General features: G+C 31.6%; 1 protein-coding gene and 2 long non-coding RNA genes across 8 annotated transcripts in view; 2 read left to right on the top strand and 1 right to left on the bottom strand.

The window, feature by feature from the left end:
- Positions 1 to 263: 263 nt before the first annotated feature.
- The window catches only part of LOC143190625 (protein fem-1 homolog CG6966), a 67984-nt gene continuing 47648 nt past the window's right edge, over positions 264 to 20599 (top strand). For 2 of the 6 annotated variants that reach the window (XM_076395090.1, XM_076395089.1), the window contains exon 1: positions 264 to 552. In XM_076395090.1, coding sequence (XP_076251205.1) covers positions 493 to 552 — 60 coding nt within the window. In that variant the 5' untranslated portion in view covers positions 264 to 492. Of the gene's footprint in view, positions 553 to 5135; positions 5369 to 6438; positions 6722 to 20599 lie in introns of those variants that run through there. The other 4 variants (XM_076395092.1, XM_076395091.1, XM_076395096.1 and 1 more) reach the window with 4 other exon arrangements.
- On the bottom strand, positions 7112 to 7425 carry LOC143190642 (uncharacterized). Its single transcript, XR_013004299.1, has 2 exons — positions 7310 to 7425; positions 7112 to 7168 (listed from the first exon to the last, which is right to left on the bottom strand). It is a non-coding gene; the product is annotated as an uncharacterized LOC143190642 (long non-coding RNA).
- LOC143190640 (uncharacterized) lies at positions 10988 to 16101 on the top strand. Its single transcript, XR_013004297.1, has 2 exons — positions 10988 to 14155; positions 14201 to 16101. It is a non-coding gene; the product is annotated as an uncharacterized LOC143190640 (long non-coding RNA).

The raw sequence follows: 20599 nt of genomic DNA, 5'->3' as shown, positions 1-20599 counted from the left end.
TTTATTGATGTATATATAACGTTTTGTTTTATTAAAGTATATAAAATAATTTTATTGTTCCATGAAATAATAAATATTGTTTGGCAACACTGTCCAATTCTTAATATGATATATTCAAAATAGTAATTGATGTTGGTTTACTAATTAATGTACCAAATTAAATTCAGAATTCCCGATATTTTTCTAAATTTCTATGAAAATTATTTCTATATTATTGAATTTGAAACTGTCGCATTTTTTAATAATATATGTGCGAGTTGGCAACATAGCGCGCTCTCAGCTGTCGATTGTCATCCGCTTTCGTCCTTCAGCTGGAATGATAATATAATCTGGTTTCGTTAGTTTGTTTGATGAGAAAAATTCAGTCAGTGTTAAACCTTACGACCATTGTGGCGCACTAAGAGAACATGTCGGTTTAGTTGGTCGATGTGTCGTCGTTACTAGGTTTGACCTTTTATCAACGTGATACATTTTAGACCTGAATAGTGAAAAATGGATTATAAAAGTGTAGTATACAATGCCGCTAGAGATGGCAACTTAAATAGATTAAAGGTAAGATATATGTCCTTTTGATTCAACATTTTTTCTTGTGGTATTCAACGCACATGGTACATGGTGAGATACTGCGATAATCTATCTGACGTTTTTGTACTTTACTGACCCCCTTTGAAAAACATTATGCAGGCACTCACTGTCTTTTATTTATAGAAATAGATTCGGAATTAGTTCGGATATTTCAACTTGGATGCTGGCGAATATTCCGAGCCTGTAATTATCATTATTAAAAAGTAAAAAAATAATGAACTGCTCTCAATCAACCTATTGTTTATATCGTTAATTTTTTTTCTACCCAACGGTTAAGACTATATTTTCTTTTAAGTTTATTAGCTTAGGAGATTTTAATTCACTTTCACGAATAGAAATTCGCACATGACATATATGACTATTTCTGACCCATATTTTAGTGTCAGATTAAGGAATCTGATATGACCTATCCCAACATATGAATTATTTGTCTTTCTAATATTAATACATACATTTACAGAATTAAAATGCGACAGACAAACATCTTTTTTTTGGCTAGTTCTAATCTATAACACAAAAAGCAGTATCCCTTTTTGTTGCTGGAATTCTCTTTAGTTCGTCTGTAATATCATTCGACATTATAGTCAATTTTTATTGTACTTTTAAATCTAGATATCAGGTAATGGTTATTTAAAAAACGATTAAATAAGCCTGACCTACCTCAACCTGTATTTTGTGATACAGAGTTTTATATCTACTTCAACAAATTCTTTATCAACAGTTAAGTTGAACAGCCTGAATATAATCTTCATGGTTATCACTTTGTTAGAATTTTTATTCGTAAATAAAAAGTTAACAAAACACGTGGTACTAGCCATTGAATTATTTATGAAATTCAAGACAAATATATCTTAACAATAGTTTGTTTAAGATTCATGGGGTATTCTGACCTTCAATTTTAATGACAGTTTACATACTATTTCTTCCAGGAAGGTTGGCATTATATTAATTTATAGACGACAGGTAATCCACTAAAAGTGTATTGTTTGAAATTACTTGTGCTGGTGCTGTACATTTATCAGTGTACCTTTTTTTTATTTTCCTGGCAACAACAATATATTCTGTGTGGTTTCTATTCAATATGGATTTGTGTGTACTTTCAGGATTGTTTTAATCTTTGTGTAATCAAATTTACATCATAGGATGTATTAAACATTTTACAGTTTCTTTTGATGGTTTGGTTGAAAATAAACCAGTAATCAGGCAAGGTGAGACTGGATGTTTTCTGGGATGATCGCTAAATTGGTCACTAGCCAATCAGTAGACTTAGTGCCGAGGACAAATTGAGTATTAGGCCCAGTATAGATTAACTCTAGTTAGTAAAAAGGAGACTCTAAAATATCAAATAAAGAATTGTTTATGATGTGAGGTATATTATTATAATTCCATTCCATTTTTAAATCAATGGATATTACTCATTTGAAGTTCCTTAAATAATGTTTTAGCCAACTAATGTGATTTGAATTGCGCCAGCTACATGTGCGCTGTTTGGTAAAACCTCCTCGTTTGTGTTTCGTTATAATTGGACTAATTGCCGTGCGCTCTTTGAAAATTGTTTTGTTTTCCCCACTTTGTAACATCAAATTGTAGCAACGTGATAATATTAGCTTGGCAAGTTGAATATCTGCCGCTGTCGCTTGCATCTTTGACCCAAATAATTACCCGTTAATTTTGGACGTGTCTTTTGCCCTGGGGATTGGTCATTGTCGTTTGCGTCGTTATTATTCTTTTCTGGGTCAGTTATTGTTGGTGGAATTTTGAACACGGCCAAGATAATTGCTGGGATGAAGCTTTTCCTGCGTACAATGAATACATTGGAACATAATCGCACCGCATCATCTAGATAGCAAGTGGAGAAGTCACCTGGTTTTCTAGGTTTGGTTTAGACCAAGTGAAATCAATTGTTTTTCTTTTGTGCTGTTTTTACTCGAGGTTGAGGGGAATTACAACTGTAACAAAATCTCTACTCGTGCCCGAAAGAAGCGGAGAGCAAAAAATCGCAATTTACATGTTGATCTATTATTTGATCGTGGAGAGATATGTTGTTGTTTCGATTGAACCGATTTGCGTCTATCGCTACCGAGAAAAAGCGATAGTGAGTGTTTCAACGGCGATGTCAGGTCATGGTCGGCGTTGAGATCTGATATTGCATAACCCAGTAATGATCAGCGTACAATCAAGCCGCGATTGGTAATTTTTATTGAGCGTCAAGGCGTAAGAAACGCTGCACTCTCGAGGTCTATTATAATTTTTACGATTTTTTTGATAATAATCATCAGTAACAGAAAATTGTATACGATGTTTAATATTCATTGGTTTTGTATAGTAATAGCAAAGTTATAAAAATACATTTTTTATCTTTGTACTCCTCTCCGTCCTTGCTTCCAATATTATCTTTACCTATCTTGCATTCTTCATGCGCTGTAAGTGTTCTCACCAACTGAGTTATCTCCTTTCTTTGTTCTCTTAAACTGATTCAACATTGCGATTTTTTCTTATATCTATGCTTCCCGTCCTATCCATCTTTGTAACACCCCTGACTCTTCTGATGTATTTCATTTCTGCTGCTTGCTCTCATTTCATGTCATTTTATGTGTCTTTGACTCACAATCGAATGTTAGGATTGGTCTATATATTTAAATTTATCTCCTTGTTTTATTTTTACACCTTCATTTTGGATATTTATTAATCCTAGCTCTTGTATTAATTCAGCCTCAACATGACTTTCGTTTCGCTTTTATTCATTATCATTCCATATTTTCTTAGTGTCATATTCTATCTGTTTAAAATTTTCTGTGGGTGTTCTGGCGTATTGGTTGTTATTACTATCATCTGCAAAGCACTCATCGACATTTCTAATCTGTCTACATTTTTATACAATTTTATTATTTACACCTTCTTACTCTGTACCTTTTCTAAATTAATAAATACATGTATCTGTTTTTTAGGTTTTAGGAACTTTATGAACCACTATTTGTCATATACTAAATTTATAGTCTTGTGTACTTCTTACTTTTCGCAATCCGATTTGCGATTTTGTTAGCAACTTTACTAGCAATTTTAGACGATTTTCTATAATTCCTCTATAATTATCACAATATCTTTTATTTCCTTTTCCATGTATCTAAGTAACAATAAGTGTAACAATAAATTTACACACTCTAAAAAATCAGTAGTGTTCAATCCATTTTGTTTTAAATATAGATTATTCTATTGATCAAAAACAAATGATCTTGCGCTACAGTTACTGTTTGTTTAACTGTTTCTGACTGTGTTATTTATAACTAAAGTGATCGGATTTGACAGTCTCTAACTAATAAATGACGTGTAACTTTTGCAGCAAATAACTTTTTTAAGAGCTTTTAAACAGCAGGCATTGCTTGGATTACTTTTGTGTATTTTCGCAATTTTGACTGAAAACAGTTATAGAAACATGACCTTCATGTTTAGTTTTCAAGAAATATTTTACTGTGCATCTTTTCATATATTTGTTTCTTTCAATGAAGTCATTCTATAGCGTATTTGAAAAGTACATACAATATTCTAGAGATAAAGTAGCGTCATTCGTTACTCAATCAAAATTTGATATTGCATTTTGAAAATGGAGATTTTAGAATTCGTTTCTGATCTCCATTGACTTTTCAGATCTACTCATTGGTAGATCGATATATTTCATCTTCCGACATCTCTGCTGAACTAGATATCCATCATAAAACAGTTTTGAACTATTTAAATAATACTATATATCAAAAAAGGCTTAATACTTAGGTCTCCTGTTAATTAACGAGTTTTTTTATTTTCATTTATATTAAGCATGTAATATATTAAGCATGTAATATATTAAGCATTAAGTTTGCCTGACGTACCTTACTTTCAAAAGTATGCTTGTAACAAATCTTTATTTAGTTTTTTGTCAAGAAATCTATACAGAAAGTTCTACAGTAAGGTAATTATGGTTTTGCGCCAGAAAAGTAGCAAGTTCGTTCTGAAAAACATGAAAAAGCCAAAATAACTTTGTGCCCAGGTCATCAGGTTACCCCGTTTATAAATGATTCACATTACTCTGTATATTTAACTCATTACTGTATATTTTAACTCTTTCAATTGACCCTTTGTACTACTGCAATTTGTTCTTATTTTTAATATGATTCTTCAGTTATCTCTTTTATTTTTACTCTTCGAAAATTATTTTAAATAAAGTAATGTAAAGTAAAAGTAAGTTCTGTATGATTTTATAGTTTGTCCCTTTATTTAGTTAGTAAATATTCAAGACTTGTTTGCGATTATCCCTTAACAACACCTTAGGTCATTCATATGTTATTATAAAGAATGCTAACCTCCTGCATAAACAGCCACTGATTATACTTTGAAACAAATTATTTTTCCGAATAATATTTTAAAATTAGATACCATTCCAATTAAATTTCCCATTGTTGTTTCATTCACTGCATAAATAACATTTAAGTAAATAAATTATCGGAAATCCCCCCTCCTAAAAATTAAATCCACTCGAAATTTAATGAATGTATCACTTCCTATTTATCCGGAACGTTTCAGTGTTAAGTCTTCTGTTGCATTGTTAAGGTGATATTAACCAATTCTCTTATAGAGTGCGCTTGTAGTAATAATAGTGATAAGATACTAGATAATTTAAGTTAATTTGTACCACTGGCTGAAATACAAAAGAATTATACGTGACGACTCTCATTAGCTTTTACGGGACAAGTTCGTTATGATAATGAGGAATCAGAGCGACAGTTTTTGACATATGCTATTTAAGCAGGTAAATAATACATCTAAATATATATATTATGCGCTTGTACATGCTTCCGATATTTTTTTCACTTTAGGAAGATATTTATTGAGAAAAATCAGTTTAGTTTTCGCAACATTTTCATTTTCTCCAACATTTTTCCAGAATGATGTAACAGAATTTCCCATTTGAGCTGCAGCAGTGTATCCTTAATGATTCTTGTAATGTATGGTCAAGCGTTATGATACAAGAGGATTCACTTTTGCTCTGTTACTCACTATTACTGGTCTCTTTTGCAATAATATGTCATACTTCTAATCTAACCCTCGACTTTTTTCGTTTGAAATTATTGCAGTAGATTCACTTTTCGTCATCAGTTGCAATATACCGCAGAAATCTCTTTTTTTTTGGCAAGCAATGATATTGCGATGTTTAATTTATCAGTGGGGGGAGCTTTGGTATCTTTCTCATTTTATGTAAACTTCACGAGCTAAACTGTACAAGTGCAAGTATTTTGTGTAATTTTTCTATTTGAACCTAACATATTTTTTATTATATTGTCTTGTTCTTATTTGCTTTTAAAATAAATGTATTGAAAAATTAATTGTCATATAGTGTGTATCATACATATTGTCGATTTTATTTATTAAGTTGCTTTCGAATTCATGTTAAGCAATTAATTTGAAAGTTTTGGTAGTTAATTTGAATTTGATAATGTTTCAATAAAAATATATACGTATTTTGGTATTTAGATATCTGCTGTACAGGTTATTTTTACAAAACAAAAGCGAAACATCAAGACAAAGAGGACACGAATATTTCGCGATTGTTTTTTCAGTCCGTGACACTTTCCATTTTTTCGCTGACTTTAAATATCAGCCAGTTAAATATCCTGTCAGTTTGATTCGTGACGTTCATTGCTCTGACCCAGATAGATATCGGTCAACACAGAAAAATGGCGAGCCAACTCCTGATCAGATATTGACACGAAATCGGTGGGAGTGAGAAAAATGACGCCGTGAGAGGGAGAGCTGACGTCGAGAGATTTTTTTCTCCTTCGGTTGGCGGTATTGTGACGAATTTGATGGTGTTGTTCCACTTTCATTCATTTATCAGCCGGTCCAAATATCTTTCGCTTTATGCTGATGAGAGACTGGTTACTTTCTCATTCTAACGGTACCAGGCCAGTTTTCACTCGCCTGAACTTGAACAAGTACCGTTTAGGTACCAACGAATCTCGAAATCGTAATAGTTACTCAATATTGTTGGTGTTGATGGTTGAATGTTGTTACATAGACTGAGCTTTGGTGATGAATTTGTGATTGGTGAGCTAGTGATTGCTGATGGTATGAATTAGTGATCTATATCTAATCTTTGGTTCAGGTGAGGGCGTTATATTGCTGAAATTATTATTCTAATTAATTTTAACATATTAACAGCTTTTCATCTTCTATTTATAAATAATTCAAAGTTGATTTAATGTGAGATATTTAGTCAAGCAAGCTTTCGTTGCTCTAATTTTGTGATTATAGAACATTTGGTCCTCATGATCAAAATATTTACGAAGCGAGGGTCGAATTCAGGTCATTAAAATTAGTGAAAGTTTATCCATGTGGAGTTTTATGAATATCGAAATTAATGGTAATCAGGTGGTAGGGACAATAATTTCCCAGCAGTTATGAAAGATATGGAATTTATTGTGTTGTTTATGTTACCAAAAGGCTAGGATGATGTGTGCGTAAATTATTAAATTGTTGCGTTGGAATCATAGAGTAATAGACAGAAAATTTAATAAGGGTATTTTGAGAAACATTTGGCTACGTATAATATCTAGATGGGGTTATGATCACCCATTCAATTAATTTGATTGGTCAGTTTAGATCGGCACTATAGGGACCTGCAAGGAAAACATTTTGCTGTGAAGACGTTTGATTGGTTCTTTGATAAAGTTTGCCACACAGGTGCGCTGACTTTACGTTTCATTGACCAATAAAATTTAAATAAAATACAATTTAATTTCTGAATAAAATGTATTAAATAAAATTCAATAAAAAATTATAAAAATATATATATTTATAAGGTGTAAATTTTGTATTTCTTTACTATATGTTTATCCGGATACATATTTGTATTGTACCACCACATTGTGGACTAACATTGATGACATTGATCATTTTGTGGATTTTTTAAAAGTTTTAGTCGATAGCAACCTGTAGTCCACTGCGTTCACCGTCTTAGGTGCTCATTTCACCACGTCTAAACTTAGCATACCAATCCTTGATGGTTGATTTTGTGGGGGAAATGTCGAGAAACTCGGCATCAAGCCAAGTTTTTGCTTCAACTGTATTTTTTCCCTTCAAAAAGCAATATTTTATCAACTTGCGAAGTTCCTTTTTATCCATTTTTTTCACAATAACAAAAGTTGCTTCACTCAAAATGTTATAATTCACAAACTAATGATCCGACATCTGTTAAATTTATACACGCATCTTTTGAGGGTTATGGCTAACTAAAATACATATGGATTTAAGTCTAGTAGCGCCATCTATGTGTCAGGCCGGGGACTTTTCAATTGAAGTGTTAGAAAATCATCACTAAAGTTGAATTTTCGTCTTCTTTTATGATAAAAAGTTATTATTGATCTCGTATTTTTTTGTGATGACCCCTGTCATCACAAAATAGCAAATAACTTTTTTAAAATAACTAAATTTAAAGTAACTTTTATTTTTAAGAATGAATTCGATGTCATCAAATATACATCAAAACAAAATTATCAGTATATAGCATGCATAATATGTAGTATGTATTAACTTCGACAATTACGTGATCAAGAGTTAGTAAAAGCGTTCAAGTGGAAGCATATCAAACTGTAATCGGATCGTTCAGGAAACTTTTTGTTTTGTTCATACGTTAAGTCTTTATCAAGAAGGAGAAATATATACTATTAGAATTAAACTGAATTAAATCCGTTGGTTCTCTTCGACATGTTATTAAAAAAATAAATGTGGTTTGATGTGGTCCTGTCGCCTTTACCATTGCATCAACGAAGCTGGTCGGAGGTTTTTCTTTTTAGTGGATCAAACGTATAAAATGATTTCTCGGTTTTAGCAACTCGTAGCAACAAAATTTTCGCGTCGTGAATATTTGCCTTTGTCGTCGATCTGGTATCCGGTATCTCTACTTTTTGTGTCCAGTTGCTATGCGATGCAAGAACACAAACTTTGATTTTTTTTTATTGAAATTTGATTTATAGGCTAGCCGATGTCTTGTTTCAATTGTTCAATTCTCAAGGTAAAAGCCTTGAGAATCGATGGGATCTTGAGGGTTGTTGATAGTAACGATTGAGTAAGGAAGTTTTTGCTGAGCTTGGAAACAATTCTCATCCAGCAGGTCCTCTAATTCCGCATCTTCAAACTTCTTTACTGCTTCAGGATGCTGTTCCACGTCGAAATCACCCGATTTAAATCATTCTTTACTTTCTCCCCTTCTACACTTTATTCTAGTAACACGCGTTGAAATTATATATCTCTGTTATCGTTCTACGACCTTCATGCCTCATTTTTTTTGCAATTAAAAGCACTGTCTCTTCGCAAATGTAATGTGTAGAGTTATGAACTTTTTCTTATAAATGGATTTCTGAATTTAAAAAATATTTAATTAAGTTACTGATGAGTAAGATTGATTGATAACCCAAAGTTATTTAAAATTTTGAATGAGTAGATGTTTGTCGAGTTTGTGGGTATAGTCATTTGACAAATATAAACAGTTGATCGTGTTATCGTTTGTTGTATTTTGTAGTGAAGTCGTACGTAACGGTATGTTATATTTAAACTCTTTTTTTTGTAATCATGGCAAAATCTGTTTCATTCAGATTATAAAAAACTGCCCAATTTTTTGCATATAAGAAAGTAAAATCAACTGGGCGAAGAAACAGACTGCACTATTGTCCGTAATCGGTTATAATACCGTGAAATTATACGTTTGTCGACGACGTGTGTTTTTTAGAACTAAAGGAGGAAGTAGCCACTTTCTAAAGTTGTAACAATAGTTCATTTAGGTTGTTTTTCGCGATTGGTCGTTTTGAACGCGGAAATTTTTTCAAGGCGGTAGTTATTTGATGACTAAAACTGGATGTGTTCGTTTTGTACTGTTGGGTTACTGTTACTGTAAATATTTAAAATAATCTAAACTAGATTCTTCCGTTATTGATTAACAATTTTAAAATGTTAAAAATAATAACATAACTGCCCCCGATTTGTTCATATATTCAAAATTGGACATTATTGATTGTTCTTCGATATTCTTATCGTCTAGGTAGGAATTTGTTATTATTATTATGCTTATAAAGTCGTTTTCAATATTTTTTTTAATTTGAAGTTTTATTATGAAACATCGGTACAATCGGTAATTTATTGAAAGTATCTATAGCAATTTATGGATTCCACGACTCATATAATGGAACATGTAGTAATAAGGAGTAAGGTCTGGAGAACACGGCAAGGGAGTAGCACTTTTCATTTTAATGTTTCCAAGTATGTTTTCACCGGTTTTGCAACATATGGTCGAGCGTTGTTATGTTTAAGAATAATATTGTTGTGTATTTGTTCGAATTCCGGCCGTTTTCGTGCAGTGTTTGGCTCAAACGCATCAATTGTAGTTCATAGGGATCCCCATTGATGGTTTCAACGAGTAATGATTTCAAATTCTCGTCTTCAAATTCTTTTGGCTGTCTAGAACGTTCTTTGCCGTCAGTGTCAAAATCGCCACTTTTAAAAGTTGTTTAAGTGGTTTTTATGTTTTAATGGAATATCCACATGTTGAAATCGATATATCATAGTAAGTATTAAGTAAATGAGTAAAAATTTCTGCAAATGCGATTTACTCAGTACAAAATTAGAAATTTTCAACGCACTGAAAAAAAATTATTCACACCTCGATGAAATATTACATAGTGAAAAGTGAAGCCAGCGAGGCTTCAACATGAAGTTTTCTACAAATGTAACCGATGCAATTTAATATACAGTGACACCATGTATGACCATGTTAAAATTAATTTATAGGCCTGATATATTATCCATAACACGAATACTTCGATTATTAAGATTCCCTAATTGCTAGACCATAACAAATATGAATGTTGAGCAAATATGAGGAGAGTAACTTGTTTACTAAAAACAGACATCATCTGGTAAAAATTCTTCCATTGATAGAAAACTGATTTCAAGAAAACTCCTCCATATCACTTTCAATTTTAAAAGTGAAGCGATTTTTGAATTATATGGCGAAAGATATGAGAATATCAATAGATCAAAGATTGTGTAAATGTGCACAATTGTACCATCAAAAACATTTGAAAATGACTTTCTGTCTCCATTTCTATATTATCCCCTAATAATCTGGATTTTTTAAGACTCACAAGCAATTTGCGCTATCCTCAGGTATGTACGAAAGTAGTTTGATAAATTAGTGACTTTTTAAATGAAATATTTTTTTTTTCGTGAAAAATCGTTTTATTTCTTAATACAATTTCATTTTCACTCAATATATTTAGTCAAGCCTTTTTCCAATTTTTATTCCTTCCAAATAATAGGTTTTCCCAAGATCCTCAAGATGGGCTCTTCATTCGATCCAAATCTCTTACCATGCAGCCATTTTTCCAGGTATGGAAATGAGAAATAATCGCAGGGGACTGGACACTTGTGCATTGTATTGGTGGAACAATACCTTTCTCTTCGCCAAATGCCGTCGTTTTTTGCTTCAAATCAATATCAAATAGATCCAAAAGCTCTTGATAATATTTGCCAATGTTCGTTTTACACTTTTAATGATAATCGATATGACGATCGATCGAATGACAACGCGTACCTCCCAAAAAACTGTGACAGGCCGACAGAGACAACTTCTATCTATCCATGTTTCGAAACGGCGCAAGAACTCGTTCGGATTGTAGCTTTAGCAAAGCACCCCTTTGAGGAGGTCAATCGTGGCATCCACCATTTAGATGACTTGTTTATATCCAAATATTCCAACCACCTCATATACTTTCATTCTGCGATCGTTCAATATCATTTCTTTTGGCTGGATCTCGGGGCCTTTGGGGCGACCTTTCCGAACTTCGACATTATTTGTACGGCACTTTTTTCCTCTCATGAAAATTTGAGAGATTGTCTGTTGTCAAATACAAACTAAATAACTCAGCTTGCTCGAAATCTCACAGTAGTTTATTAATAAATGGCATTTGAGCGCAGTAGTGATACATTTAAAGTTACTGCGCAGGAAATTCTAAAAGTGACTGACTCATCAAGCTCCCCTCGTATTTTTTTGTGTAAATGGTCGATGACTTTGGAATATTACTCTTTGTTAATTCATATTCATCCATCCTGTCATATGCAGTAATTTTAGATCGAGATGTTCGCAGATTTGTTATAACTTCAATTTCATCATTATCCCATAGATGTTTCTTATAACCTAACAGAATATATTATATAATTAATTTTTTTAATTGGCTTTATTTAAATAGGTTGCTTAGATCAATTCGATACATTCTTAAACAAGATATTTGCCAGTGACACGTCTCGAGATCATTATCGTCGCTTTTTCATTAAAAAAATTCATCCGAATTTCAAACACCAACCCTGATTATAACTGTACCGAAACGTGTAATCATTCAATCTCGGACAGTATCAGTCTAATGAACTCTCCGACCTCAACAGAGCAGGAGAATGAATAAAAAAAGCGACATTGAAATATTTATCGATAAATATCTAAGACAGTCCGTTTAGCAATTTAAATAGAACGTTGAAAAAACTTGCATTTAATTGCATTATTATTGTTACGCACACGTCTACGTGTTTAAGGAGATCTACGAGATCGTGTTTACACGGGTCATATCAGACTTTGGACCTGTGGTGTGATATAGGAAATCTCGTATGATTAGATACACTCTCTTTCTGCTGTCCGGTCGGGTTTTCGTTCCTTAGTACGGTCTGTCAGGTTCCATGATGTTAAGGTGTACCCGACAACTGTTTTTTTAGCCGATCAGCTGTTGGGTAAATTACTAAGAATGAATTGCTAGAAATCGGGTAGTGGAGGAACTTTACTATATTCAGAACTCCACATTATTTTTTTTATTTCTTCGTACATCTAGGTATTTACGTATTGGTAGTTCCCCAACTGTTTTGATTAATTACTATTTTTTATCAATTTTTTTATTACCCTTAATGATTCAACAATCTGTCCTATGAGCAATATCTTTGCTATGGTCTTATTTTATTATATACATGACATATAGAGTCACTTCAATAAGTGATCCCCTGTGTAAATTGCCAAAGCATTGCTCTAAAGTATGTATTATATGCCCATGAAACTAATCGCACATGACACCCTTTCGAAGTACATAACGCTAACACTTTGGAATTGGGTCATTAATAGGCCCGTCAATACTTATAATATCGGACTCAATGAGTTCTTTGGATAGATTGATTTCAGTAAAGACAGTCCACTCTCTAGTTATAGCTATCAGAGAGCTTCATACAGTACTGGAGAGGAGGGAAGTAAGGATAAATTTATGGGTTCCCTCTCACAGAGTTTCCTCCAGTTCCCTCTCTCCGGTAATGCTGATAAGAGCTGACTATCTGGTGAGCAGAAAGGAAAAGTCAAAAGTAAACTAAGCGTTCTATTTAATAAGGAAGACGCTAAAACACTCAGGCACTCTATACAAAAAACTGGATCAACTAAATTTGGATCTTCTTATGGAAAATAACAAGTTGGCGGAGATCAAGAGGGTCTTTCATCAATCTCTTAATATTAATAACTTTAACAGGCTCCAACTGAGCATCCCAGCAGACTAACTCATGAGCAATTATTAAAAAGAAGAGACCCTCCACAATGTGATGAATGTCAAATACAATAGAGCGTCAAGCACATCCTTCTGGACTGTGGGCCCTTGAAGTACTAAGACAGCAACTCGGGATGCCAAGGTCATTAGAGCAACTGGTCCAACCCACGTATTTGGACATGCCTATCAACTTTTTAACGACCACGGGATTGATACAGTTCCTTTGACTCTCCTCTACTGCAATTTTAATAGCTTATTATTTTAACTTAAATGTCACTATTTTGTATACTTTATATTTTGTAATTAAAAACTACATTGTAACTCGATCCTAAATAGCTCAAGAGCCTGATGGGCTTGTAAAATAATAAAATAAAAAAACTTTGGAATTATACTCGTTATAGATCCTAGAGAGATATTGCTGAAAGTTTTAAGCGGAAATTCGTTTAGCGATAGCCTAGATTGTCGTGATGTGAAGATCTAGTCGCCTTTCACTTTAGGGATGTTAACCATGGTTGAAGTTGATGGCTGATCAGAACTATGCAAAATCGTTTGCAACATTTTCAGTGACTTGGTTTACAAAAACCTATTAGTTATGTAAAATTATTTCTTCGATGTTTTAAGGTCATTATATCAAAATAGTATATCACAAATTCGTTCATCAAAAGACAGAAGCACAATTTAGATGGGTAGAATTTATTATAACAACAGTGAGTGCTAACGCAAGATCTTTGTGTGATCTAATGGTCTAGGGAAATGAGCTTGATATAAAACAATTTTTATTTTTTGGTTTGAGAATCATTGAAAATTGAAAAAAACAATTCAATAGCTTTCGAAGTGTATTATTATGAATCCTTCAGAGATGTCAGGATCAGTTCCTCAGGTATAGGTATAGTTCATATGGTGTTCAATCACTAAATTATATTTTCGCTTAAGGTAATAAATTAATTTGTTCGTAATGCTTGAGAATTTTTCGTAGTTAGGTAGAGAGTTAATTTTTGACGTTTGTAAACGTGGAAGGCTACAAGAATTTGCAAAGGGATAGAACTTATTATTTTATGCAGTGAATATCAATCAGTATAACGATTCTGTATTGTTCAAATTTTTGGGAAGGGGAGATACGTCAAACTCAAATAGTAAATAAAATAAGAAATAAACAGAACTTAGATATCAACTAAACAAAATATATTTTTCTAATCGATTAATTTGTACAAAAGCCGAGAACTGATGCATCTTCTAAAAACATATTTCATAATATCTACCAAACAACAATCAAGAAATCTCAGTGGACTCCAAATTGCTTTAGAGGTGATTAATTAAAAATATAAAGCATTAAAACTTAATATGATTAAAAAAAATAAGTTGATATGCCTGGAATTTGAATTTTATTTGTTTTAAGATAATATTCTAAATCAAATTCACTGATAACAGGCCACTAAAACTTTCTTTGAATAAGTCGTTTTAGTGATTAAAATGTCCATATTTTGTTTGTCTTTATGTTGACGAATCACGAGTTATTTTTGAATGAACTTAAACAATAACTAAGATGTACTAATTTAATATTATAATTAATTACAAATATTTTAATTATTTTATTGTCTGTTGTCAAATACGAACTAAATAACACAGCTTGCTTGAAATCTCACAGTAGTTTATTAATAAATGGCATTTGAGGGCAGTAGTGAAGCATTTAAAGTAACTGCGCAGGAAATTCTAAAAGTGACTGACTCATCAAACTCTCCCCGTATTTTTTTCTATAAATCTATGGTCGATGACTTCAGAATATGTTCTTTGTTAATTCGTATTCATCCATCCTGTCATATCCAGTAATTTTAGATCGGGATGCTCGCATATTTGTTATAATTTAAATTTCATCATTATCCTATAGATATTGTTTATAACCTAACAGAATATATTACATAATTAATTTTTTTAATTGGCTTTATTTAAATAGGTTGCTTAGATCAATTCGATATATTCTTAAACAAGATATTTGCCAGTGACACGTCCCGTCCAATCAAATTCACTGATAACAGGCTACTAAAACTTTCTTTAAATAAGTCGTTTTAGTGATTAAAATGTTCATATTTTGTTTATCTCTTTGTTGGCGAACCACGAGTTATTTTTGAATGAACTTAACTGAGAGGTACTAATTTAATATTATAATTAATTACAAATATTTTTAAATTATTTGGGTTTAAATTTTATTTTTGATTTAACATTAACTTAAACTACTATTCTAGTTTTGGTTAACATTACCGCGACATCACCGCTTTATTTTTAGTTTTAACATTGATAATAGCTATATTTAAATTTTAATTTATTTTATCTGATTATGTTTTTGTTTTAAAATTGCTTACATTAAATTCATTATATTTCATTAATTAACCATTTGGGTTTTAATTTTTTAAAAAGTGTAAGAATGTTATTTGTCTTAAGGATTGTTAAATTTAACGATAATTAATTAAGGTTTTATTTCACCAACAGCTAAACGTTTTTAATTTAATTTATTAAATATCTTTTTACGATTACGATATAGCCTTAAGATATACTTCAAAATCCGATCTTTCTTTAAACTGAATTCTTTAAAAAGCCCGCCAGGTCTTAAGCATTTAATTTATAGTATACCATTTATTTTAATATAATATAAGATAGATAGAATTCTAGAAAATGTTTACATTCTACAAAAGTACGGGAAATTGGTCATTTGAAAAGGCAGCATAAATGGATTGTTAAAATTATTTTTGTCGCTAAGTTGGCCCAATTGTTCTCCGTACAGGCGTGGTGTAAATTAAATGTAATGTAAATTAACCATTAATTTACATTACAATATTACGTTATAAATTAAACAACTAATTGTATACAATTTCAATTAATTACAATTAAAATAAACAATCCATTTTTTTGTCTAGCACATTTCTTTAACAAAGATACTTTAAATTTAAAAAATGTTCAAATTGTTAAAAAATATATTAAGTTGAAACTTAAAGCAAATTAAAATGAAAAAATAATCAGATGAAATAAATTAATTAATATTATAAGTATAATTATTGTCGGTATTAGAACAAAAAAATATATTAGTGGAATAGCTGTAGTTTAAATCATAAAATAAATTAAAATCCAAATAATTAATAGAGCAAAATAAGTTTTTATGTAAACATTAAATTACTACATTTTAGACACAAAAAAAAGAACATTCATTCGAGACCTGAAATGCAACATTTTAATCATTAAAACGACTGATTTATATAACAAATTTCAGTTTTAGTACGGTCATTTTTATCATTGGATTTGATTTATGATATAATCTTAAAACAAATAACTTCCAAAATCTATGTGTATCGACTTAACATGTCTGTTTGGATCATATTAAGTTGTTAATGCTATTTAAGATCGTTATATTTTTAATTAATCATGTCTGAAGCAATTTAGAGTCGATTAAGATCTTTTGGGTGTTGTTTGGTAAATATTATGAAATATATTTTTAGAAGATACATCAGCTCTCAGCTTTTGTACCAATTAATGCATTAGAAGAAGTTATTTTGTTTAGTTTAGACGTAAATAATGTTTATTATTTATTTTATTTACTATTAGTATTATTTTCAACTAAATTCAGACCAGTTTCAATCATAAACCATATGTGCAAGCTTTTTCAGCTCACGGGGAATTATTTCCTTAACTGCATTAGGTGGGAATATAATTTAATGACGCACTAGCTGTCTAAAATTCTAGAACGGATGATAGCGAAAGACTGAATTGGCTTTTACACTCTAAAGAGTTGATTTCGGTTCATTAGTATGGCTTTTCACCTGGAAGATCTACAACTGAACCTTTAATTGGATTGTAAACTGTCATCACCGATGGCTTCAGCAAAGGTAAATATACGATCGTGGCCTTTTTGGACATTAACAGGGCCTTTGCCACTGTCTGGAAATAGTTAATTGTTACACATCTACATTCTTGGGGCATCCGGGGCAATATATTGTTCTATATCTCAAATTTGTTGCATGATCGTAAATTTCGTTTACGAATATACTCTAGAATAGAAACTTGCAAGCTTCATAAATCTTTGTCCACACTATCGGCAGAATTAACAGCTGTCTGGGAGGCTCTACCGATTGTACTGGAAGTTAAGTCCGGCGATTGGTTGATTTGTACAGATTCCCTGAGCTCTATCCTGGCATTTGAAAATGCAACTTTTAGACACCCTATTATCGTTCGCGTCTATAACATCTATTACAATCTTGGTGAACGGAAAAGAAGAATATCAATTGTTTGGGTCCCCTGTCATATGGGCATGGAGGGTGAAGAGATACATTCCTAGCTTTCCATATTATAAAGATTTATATTACATTATTACGAATAATATGGATAGCCTTGTGCAACTGGAGTGGGATTTGCTCGAGGGCGATAATAAATTATGGTATATTAAGCAAGACTTTTTTACTTCTATGACATTATCTACTAATAGATATAAGCAGGTCCTGTTAAATAGACTAATGATCGGGCATTGTCGGTTCTCACATTCGTATCTTATGATTGGCGATGTTCCTCCGTTGTGTGAATATTGTGGACTAGTAAATACAGTCCGCCATGTTTTATAATCATGTGAGGCTCTACGGTCTATTCGAGATAAACATAACATACCGAGAAATCTGGAAACTCTTTTTACTTTAAACCACATCGATAAAATATTTGATTTGATGAAATTCTTATCTCGTATTTAATTTTATTTTGGAGAAACCAAACTATTTTTTATTTATAACCTTTACGTTATATTTTATCTACTGATACTATTCAAGGTATTAATATATTATGAATTATACTTTTTTTATTCTATTATTGTTTTATATGTGCTTTTAAGTTAATTTTATTTATTTATTTATTTATTGTTATATTTTATTTATTCTGTTTTGGTTTTGTCATCTAGGCATACTTAATATTATATATCACAGTCCTAATAAAATACATATACGTTTAAGCCACTAAATAACACAACAGTGTTGAAATGACTATAATCAGAAACACTGTAAGGGCATATGTTGAAATAAGAGAGCTTTTAAATATTATATGATTCATAAGCCCATAATAAAATGGCTTTCTCTCAAATTAATCTATGGATTGTTATTATAATAAATTAATAAATAAATTTATTTACTCTAATATCTATTGGCATAAAACATTTATCCTCCACAATACCATAAAGTTTTTATTGAAAATTCTATACAACGAGCTCAAAGTGTCTGCAGTGGCCAACGGAAAATTTACAGTTTTAATTTTTTCAAACTTTTACGGATACTTTGTTCTTGTGTTTGAGGAAACCATATCATTTAAAAATCGCTTCAGTTCTAAAATTGGAGGTGATAGAGAGTACCAAAATTTTTAGTTACCAAGTTTTTTTATACCAAGTTTTTTGAAAATAATTCCCATTAAGTTTCCATCAATCGTTCATAATATTTATTACCAATAAATGAAGATTTAACTCTCACCATATGATTGGTGCTTTTGGTAAACACGTTATTATTATTCTATTTCTTCATCATTCCTAATATTTATGGTTTACTATTTAGAAAATCAAGGACACTTGTTTTAAAAACTATTTTAAAATTAAACCTAGATAAAAATATTTGGAGAATATTCCTGCACCATGTTATGATTTTCGAAATCATTTCAGTTTTAAAATAAATCAAACATGATTCACTTTTTTGTTATTACTTAGTTAATAACGAATTAATCTATTAAAAAGATAACTACTTCAGTTTTAGGATAATGAAATTGTTCTGTCGATTATATAATTGTTGATGACTTTCTGTAACCAAAAATAAGATTTTCTATCGGCAGTCATCAAGGCGTCGGTAGCAATGGTAAAAAAATGAACGATGAGTGTTCGGAAAAATGTGCCAAAAGTTAAATATTTCGACGATATCAATCCGCGTGGCTTTCAGAGTCGTATAAAAAGTTTCGGTTAAAAATAGAATAAAATCACCAGTTTTGTTAGTGCGGATAAGAAAACAAAAACGGGTTGGATGCGAAATATTGAAGGTTAAGGCTGAGCGTAATCACCCGACATTGGGACTGGGTAATATATTGTGTATTGTTTTTTTTTGCGATAAATCGTGTATTTCTGTAGAGTAAAGGTCGATTCAGTCGATGACTTGCATTGATTTCTTTTATTATTTGTTCGCAGTCGTTCCTGATTCAATAAAGCATGACTAGTCTGTTTCTAAAAATGTCATAGAACATTGCATTTCTTCCGCATTATCGTTATATATTGAATGAGTTGTTGCCCATAAAAAAAACATTTATTTTGCGAAACGTTACAACTGTTATTTACAATATTACAACTGCATCAAACATTCTGATTGAATTTTCTTTTAGTTAAATGTAATGGATGCATATGATTCCAACTGTTTTTAAATAGTATTTATTCCAGTTTATTCTAGTTTCATAAACTGTTATAAGATGAATTGCAGTTTTTTTTATTGCAACTTTTAAATATTGGATATTTATGCTTGAAATTTAGTCAGCATGAGGCTTCATTTTATTACGGTTAAACGCAGAACCCGGTGCGAGGACCTTGAAAATGTAATGTAACGTTTTTTTTTTCTTTTTTGTTGGAGATATTTTAGGAACGTCATCTTGTAGATCAACGATTCTTCTTTGATATACATTTAAAATTGATTAGTTTTTTTTTAGAAAAACGGTATAAATGTAGTCTTAGTAGTAGTAAATATATATAAGAAGACGAGACTTGGGCAGTAGATGGTGGCATGTCTGAACTCAACGCTAGTCAGATACTGAATGATCGAAAGTACCCTTTAATAACATCCCAAATAAACATCCCGACATGCCTCAAGGTCGCTACAATACTCCCCTGTCAGAATTTTACATATAATTCCGAAAAATATATACAAAAAAGGTATGAAATAAAAGATAAATACAATTTATGGATATATAAACAAATACGTATGCTATATAGAAAGACGTTTAAAACATTTGGATATGATAAAACTAAACTGATTTATATGGCTGACAAAACAGAATATACGGTACGGTGCTTGTGCGCTAATACGGCTGTTGATATCTTTCGGTCCTATAGATACCGTTGCTTTGGCACTTAAACGTGGTCTATGAACGACGTTGAAAACAAGCTATTTTTCGAACAGGACTCCCGTAATCCACGCTGTGGGAGGTTCGGTGGTTCGACGAGGTGGTAACTTATTTTCTTCGACGACGAGACGTTGGCAATTCTGGTAGCGCGGCGAAGACATGACGAGTCTACGGTGGTGACTGCATCGGTACCTAGCTTCTGGAGCTGCATAACGACGGTATCCGACTTTTTGCTGCCCAAAGCCTTTTAAATTAAAATATCTGCCAATATGACGGAGGGTGCGAGCGAAGGACGACATTATGATTTAAACATAGTG

This window comes from Rhynchophorus ferrugineus, unplaced genomic scaffold (genome assembly GCF_030347505.1).
Source record: "Rhynchophorus ferrugineus isolate W39M unplaced genomic scaffold, kcgeb_rfMv2 rfM2, whole genome shotgun sequence".
In the NCBI taxonomy this organism is placed as follows: domain Eukaryota; kingdom Metazoa; phylum Arthropoda; class Insecta; order Coleoptera; family Curculionidae; genus Rhynchophorus; species Rhynchophorus ferrugineus.
Note: the sequence above shows the minus strand (reverse complement) of the source record. Positions and strands in the feature narration are given on the sequence as shown.